At 24.0% G+C, this 7,995-nt stretch overlaps 1 protein-coding gene across 1 annotated transcript; it reads right to left on the bottom strand.

Moving 5' to 3' along the window:
• Positions 1–7,325: 7,325 nt before the first annotated feature.
• LOC128954084 (uncharacterized) lies at positions 7,326–7,724 on the bottom strand. Its single transcript, XM_054299651.1, has one exon. The coding sequence runs from the start codon at positions 7,722–7,724 to the stop codon at positions 7,326–7,328; it is 399 nt and encodes a 132-aa protein (XP_054155626.1).
• Between the last annotated feature and the right edge of the window lie 271 nt (positions 7,725–7,995).

The raw sequence follows: 7,995 nt of genomic DNA, 5'->3' as shown, positions 1-7,995 counted from the left end.
GCACCAATATTTAATAGAAAATCGTGATACTCTCGAGTATAATAGTGTATATCATAATTTGGTTGAAAAGGTAGCTTAGGTAGCATTTCTCCGTTAACATTTAATGCTAAATAAGTAAGATTATTATGTGAAAACTTTAGAGGGTCATAACGATTGTTGCCATTATATGCAATTTCTGTAACTAATCCTAAAATTAATTTATGTGGCAGTTGTCCAATTATTACGTTATCAATATTAAATGATGATTGTCCAGCGCTTAAATTTACAACTTTAGTAAATGGTCTTTTAATAGGATAAATTGCTCGTGATAAACGCAATGCTTGCGCGTGAGCATTTAAAATGTTTGGTGCAATTTTACTTTTCTTACAAACAAACTCATGTCCATTATTTTTAAATGAGGAAATGTATCATTTGTCCACCATCCATCTTTTCCAATAACAGGCCAACAAGGCGGTTCTTTTGTAAAAATCAATTTTATTGGTACACCACTAATTAACAATCGATTAGTTGTAAAAATAGGACCATGTAATTTACCATACAAAGACACTGGTGTACTTTTACGTACCATTTTTAACAAAATAGGGTCAGGTTTGTCATACTCATAATCACTATTCCAATATGATGTAACAAATCCACTTGGACTAATTGATTGATTTGATATATTAGTAATATTAGTTACAGCTTCAATAAATGCTAGGTAATTGTAATTTTTAGATGCTTGAGACACTAAAGTATTTCCTAAATATATTGCTAATTGATCGAATGCAGTGTTAAGTACATAATTCACAGGACTATAATTATCTTCAGTTCCTAAAGTATCTGCAAAATCATTGCCATTTTGATTTATTACTTTGTATTTTAACCATAAAAAAATATCAGGCATATAAATGTATTCATCTGTAGATGCCTGGATTTCAAACTATAGTATTTGTATCAGCAATAGGCGCTTTTGGACGATATTGTATTATTTGAGAACCTTCAATGGCACCTTGATATGGCATACGTTGAAATAAATCAAGTTCGTTTTTTAATATTTCATTCATTTTACATAAATATATCCAATTTTTTTGATTTGATTTTACGACGACAAGATTTTTTAGACTTGCGTTTAATTATTTTTTTAGTAATTTTTTTCCTAGAGCGACGACGTGGTGGTTTATTTCTAGGCTTACGCTTTAAACCAGATTGTTTATTTGCAATTTTATTAGTAGAAATTGGTTTTGTTTTAAATGGTAAAAAATCAAAATTATTAGGTTCTAATTGATTTATGCCTTGTATAGGCTGTCCAGCACCAGTTTGATTAGTTTGCTTTGCTTGATTACAATAATATTTTGTGTAATCATGCATTTTTATTTAATGTGAACATGTCAAAGACAAAATATTAACTAACTATATAGTCGTTTAGGTCTAAATATAAGTAATACTAATATGTTTCCTTCATTTATTAACAAATTATTATCATTATCATCAGTTATTTTTAATTGTATAGAATGAATTTCATTATATTTTATTGGTAGAAAACTTTTTTGTTTAAAACTAAATTTCATAAAATTATCATTTTCATTTATGTAAGTGGGTATAACTCTTAATAAACTAACTTTTTTATTATTAAAAAAGGATTGTTTAACAATATCGCAATATATTTGTAAATAATGAATTGTATTGTTAATATCTACTGGTTTAGTATTGGATATAATTGGCTGCACAATCTCCATATTTTTTCTAAATATTTCTTTACTAATATATGATGGGTTTCCTTCGTAATACCACCCCTAATCTAATTGTTTGTGGTAGATTAAGTGTATTGTAATCTTTCATTCCTAATAATTTTTGTAATGTATCGTTTAATTCTAAATAAACAATACCACGTAATTTATAAAAAGCGATAAATTCAGTTGGGGTGATATTTGGATCAGGTAATTGAATTTTTAAATTGTGATCATAATCATTACCTTTTATATTTTTACAATAAATAGCAAAATTACCATTTGTCAATGAAAATTGATTATTAGATTCATTAAAATTAAATGATAATTTGTTTATTATCCATTGATTTGCACGTTTTCCTAAATTATCTAATTTTTTAGATAAATATGTAGGATGATAATTAGGTAAAAAATAAACTTGTGGAAAACGTTCAAGTATTAAATCTTCGATTTTTTCATTAATTTCTGTTACTGTTTTTTTAAAACTATCTACCCAATTAATTTTATCTAAATTATAATCAATTGTTATATGATCACCTTTAGTATAATTTGTGTTTGTTGGTATGTACATAAAATTTATCTCTGAATGATCACCAATATGTCTTATATCTTGATCCATAACCCATTTCATATGAAATCGGATATTTAAATTATCAACAATTTGCTTTTCACTTAACTTTTTAGGAATTATTAGTTCTTCTAGTGCACATTCCATATTATTTTCAAATTTTATTGGTGGATTAAAATAATAATTTATTTCACAGTTATTATTTTTATTTGTTAAATATAAATAAAATTTATTATTATACGATGATAACATTTTTAAAACAATTTTTGTGGTCTTATTATTAATATAGCTATCATTTTACCATATCTAAGTAGTAAATCATTGTTACTATCGTCTTTTATATAAAGCTTTATTGAATTAAATTCATTAAATTTTAATGGTACAAAATGTTTAATATCAAAATCAAATTTCATAAAGTCATCTTTTTCGCTAATTGCTGTGGGTATGACACGTAATAAATTTAATTTACTATTATTATAATAAGATTCTTCTATTATATCACAATATATGTGAAAATAATTAATAGTTTGAGAGACTTTAATTGGCTGCACGTCAGTTACAAAATGTTTAATGTCATCAATGTTATTACGTAATATATTCAATTCTGATTCAGATTCTGATGTAGGAATTGGCTTTTTCAATATATTTAAACTAGTTTTTATATTTGCAATATTGTATTTATTAAATCCTAGCAATTTTTTTAATTTATCATTAAATTCTAAATAAAATAAACCTCTTAAACTATAATATTTATAGGTTTTATAATTGTCGGTTGGTGCAATTATTTCACTGGTTTTGGGTATAAATGGATCTTTTAAATCAATAGCAAAATTTCCATTTTTTAATTTATATATATGCTTCTCAAACGAAAATTCAAATGGATTTATAATCCATTTTTTATTTAAATCACTAGGTTCGCAGTCTTTCATATATAATATTTCTTTATATTTTTCGTTTATTAAGTTATTAGCTTTTACGTTTAAATCACTAATCAGCTGTTTCAAATTTTCACGCCAATGTTTAGTTGTTGAATGATTTAAGTTTATCTTTTCAATGTAATGGTTACCATATTTATAATTTTCATTTTCTAGTACATTAATTGAATTTACTGTTTTATCTGTTGTTTCAAGTAAATCTATTACTGAATTTACTACATCAATTTCATCTTCTGATAAATCCATTATCCATTTTAAATTAAAAGTTATTTCTAAATTACTTAATAAATCCTTTTGATCTAGTTTTTTAGGAATTATCAATTCTGCCAAAGCACATTCCATCGGCACATTGTATTTTATTGTTTCATTAAAATTTACATTAAGCTCACATTTATCACTATCATTTGTTAAATGAAAAATTTGATTTTCGTTTTCTCTGAAATAATCCATTTTTAGTTAATTTTTATTAATTCTTTAGCATAATATGATCCTCGTATAATTGAACCAGATTTGTCACGCACTTTGTATTTATAATATGGTGAAGTATATAAAATTTTAGCTATAGTGAATATTTCTGTACTATAATTTTCTAGATATCCTTTATCAAAAATATTTCTTAGTAACTTAATTTTAACTTTATCTCCTAGTTTATATACTTGCTTTTCTCTAACAATAGTTGTATGATATAGATTATTATATACATATTTTTCATTTTCTTTAGTGACATCAACTGGTTTGTATTTTGTACGACTATGCACTGTATTATTATATGTTAAAATAATATTATTCAAAACATCAATAAAATTATCAGTTTTATTATAAAACAAATATTTTTGAATTTTTTCTTTTATTGTTCTATTCCAACGTTCAACTGTTCTAGCTTTAGATGTGTCACGTAATATTAAATGTTTAATTTTTCTCCATCGCTAATATTTTTTTAATTTTTTATTTGTAAATTCTCTTCCTGCATCAGTAGACAATATTATTGGTTTACGTTTAGATGACTGAATTATGTAAATTATTGCTTTTTTAACCACATCAGCATTTTTATATTTCAATGGTATAGCCCATCCATATTTTGATAAGTTATCAATAATCATTAATATATAACGAAAATTATTATTCGATTTTGGTTTTGTTATTTCAATTAAATCAGCCTGCCAATTCTCATCAATATGTTTAGACACTATTGGATTACGTTTAAAATTAAATTTTGGATATCGATGAACTGTATGWGTAGATTGATTAAGAAGCCATTGTTTAACTTGATTTAATGTTATATTAGAATAAATGTTTTTAACATATTTATAAAGTTTAAGAGGTGTACTAAAACTAGAATGRTATTTTGTATTATAATAATATTTTTTGAGTACTTGATTAATATTTTTCCCAATTAATGGCTTGTCTAACATTTTTAGGGTACTTAGCACGTATAACTTTAGAACGAAAACTTGCTGGTGTTTTCATATGTTCTTTATATTTATCTTTTTTAACTAAATTTGTATTTTTTGGAGATATATCGACTCGTTGGGATCGTAGATCTTTTATAAATGATTTTACTTTTAAAATTTTTTTTAAACTTTTATCATTTGTCTTATAATTTCTTTTAAATAATCCTTTAGGTGTTATTTTTAAATTTTCTTCTCGTTCTTTTAATTTTTTACTAGGTGCTTTAAAATTGTAAGTATATTTTCTTTTATTTTTATTTATATCTGGTGTTATGTCACAATCTGCTTCAATCTCTTTAAATTTTGGAGTCTTAATTTTAGGAGTTTTCACGTTTATAATTTCTTTCTGATTATCATCATCATCTGATTTGGAAGCTATTACAGCACTTGTTATATCAAGGCATGCTTTTTCTTCTGTTTGATCGATATTATTTTTAAATATCAAAAATTTTCTTAAAGCTTCTGCATATAACTTAGCTTTAATTCTTTCATCAATATTGCTAGATAATATAGATTCTATTTCCTTATCCAAGTCATTCATTACTAAAAAATTTTTTGGTGTTTGATATTTAACCAAGTTACTTATATCATTTTGATGTTTATTCTCATTTTGAACAATTTGCATTTTTTTGAAACTCATTATATATAGATTTGTAAAGAAACTTTATAGCAGAAGCAATCAATATATTCAGCAAAATATTTCCCCCTTGTTGTTTAAAATATTTTTTACGTTTTATAACTGAAGTCTTTGTTGCAAGTTTTCTTAATAATTTTTTATTATTATTTAATTTTTTAAAATCACAATTTTTTATTGGTAAGTTACCATGCAAACAGTTTTTAGCTATTTCAGATATTGAATTTATGACACAATTTTTAGCTAATTTTATTAACTTTTGTCTTTGTTTTTTAGATTTAGTATTAACGATTTGTTTCAGAGAATTTTCACAGTTTTTAATATTTTTTAATTTATTTTGATTTGATGTAAATGTATTTTGGTGTTTCATTTGGAAAAATATTTGTACGTACTCTTACATCATTTGATGTGTGTTGATTAAAATCTAAAAATAAATAATTGTACGGTTTGTTTTTAGTAGCATCTATATAGCAATCATATATAAATTTAGAATTATTTGCATCTATTTGCGAGCTAAGAATTTTAATTTGTAATGTTTCACGTGGATTACTCATAAGCACAATATATGTACTATTAGTTGAAATATCTCTCATATATTAACTTTTTGGAAACAAATTTTGAAACAACAAAATTACGGTAATATTTTTATGATGACTTAATTTTGTAAATAAATCACTAACAAGTAAGTCATTAGAAACTGTATGCATACAGTCATCTAAAACAATTAAATTATTATGGCTTGAATCAAGGTCATTTATTACATCATTATTAAAAGTATTTATTTTATTTATATGTATTCCATGTATTGAATTATAATCTGAGAATCCTTGAGATGAACAATATATTATTTTGTCAAAATATAATCCAAATAACTCATACATGTTTTCAATTAAATTTGATACGAAAGTTGTTTTACCACTACTTGATGGTCCACATACTAAAATACGTGAAGGGTGTGTCAAGGTTAAATCATAATTATTCATGGTTACTGTTAATATAAAAGTATTATAAATAATATGATTGGTTATTTACATTTATATATACTTTTATAGTTTTTATTTGAAATATAACCTTGAAATTATATTATAAAATCAAAAATTATTTTGAAATTTAGACAGTTAATAAAACATGGCTTTCATAAACCCAGATTTTGAAAATATTAAAATAATTATGTGCACTAATGGTTATAAAATCGATGGTGGCTTTTATTTGCGAGAACTTGGATTTTGTTATAATAATTTATCATCATCAATACCATTCAACTATAGAATTAATAAATCTAAAATCGATGTAACTAATCAATTTGTCATAGATTATATGGAAGATAATATTCATGGGATTAAATTTGATAAAAAATTTGAATTTGGATTATCACCAAGCGAAATTGTACCTGTAATCAAAACTTTATATCACTTAAATACCAATACACATGCAAAATATATAGCAGTTTGTAAAAACGATGATGGAATTAAAAGTCTATTATATAAAGCTGGATTTGGACAATATATCATAAATATAGAGAACTTAAATATATTTTCATCCACAATGATTCCAACAGATAATGATATAATGACCGAAATTACAAAAGATACTAATTCTAATCCATGTTATTTGCACGAAAAACTAAAAGTTACTTTAAAACCTTTGTGTGCAAAAGAAAAAACTGAGTTTATGTATAATTTTTGTAAAAATACTCATAATAAATATTTTAACCCACAATTTATTAAAATAAATAATGATAATCAAATAAATACTGCAAAAACAACTATATGGTAAGTAAATTGTATTATTTTAAAAACTTACAATATATAATAATACAATTTATTTACAGATGCTGAAATTCTTACAAAAATGGTTCATCTAGAAAATAAATATATTATTTCTTATAATTAAATATTAAATACATTTAAAATTTATAAATTTTTATTTTAAAATAAAATTATTAAAACAAATAATTTGTGTAAATTATTAAATTATATATAAAAATAATTATAAAATTAAACCCTCCACCAAATAAGTATATAATAATAGAAATTATATAGCATTAGTTGAGCCAAATCCACCATTTCCTCGTTCAGTCTGTGGAATATAACCAATATATGGAGTAACCTTTTTGTATGGTAACACTATGAGTTGGGCAATACGATCTCCAGGTGCAATGTTGAAAGCCAATTTACTGTTGTTAATAACCAACACTTTTACAATTCCAGTATAATCAAAATCTACAATTCCGGCTCCAATATCTATCCCTTTAACTGCTAATGAACTTCTTGGAGCAATAAAACCAAATGAATTATTTGGCATGTAAATGCTTAATCCAGTTGAAACAAGTTTTCGTTGAGATGGCAATATCATTTTATCCTCATTTGAGTATAAATCTAATCCAGCGCTTTTTGATGTACCTCTGGTAGGAAGACACGATCCAAAATCCATATTTATTTTTAATTGTTCATCTAAAAAAATAATTAATCTTATAATTAGATTATTACATATTTAGTATTAGTTAAACATACCTTTTGAAATAATATCATAACTTAAATTAAGTTTATAATCTGTGATACGACGTTCATCCAAATAATTAAGACAATCAATATAACATTTTCCAAGAGACTCGTTTGGTTTAATGTACAATGTGTTAGTTTTAGATATATTCCACAAAACAATTTGCATAATGTCTGAATTTTTGTTTTCAACATAAAACAAC

This window comes from Oppia nitens, unplaced genomic scaffold (genome assembly GCF_028296485.1).
Source record: "Oppia nitens isolate AA-2021 unplaced genomic scaffold, nextdenovo-longstitch-racon4-pilon3 scaffold24_pilon_pilon_pilon, whole genome shotgun sequence".
NCBI classification, from domain to species: domain Eukaryota; kingdom Metazoa; phylum Arthropoda; class Arachnida; order Sarcoptiformes; family Oppiidae; genus Oppia; species Oppia nitens.
This window is presented reverse-complemented; position numbering and strand designations above follow the sequence as displayed.

What these genes read in the sequence shown, in the direction of transcription:
- LOC128954084 (XM_054299651.1), bottom strand. Translation starts at nt 7,724, where the DNA reads ATGGATTTTGGATCGTGTCTTCCTACCAGAGGTACATCAAAAAGCGCT.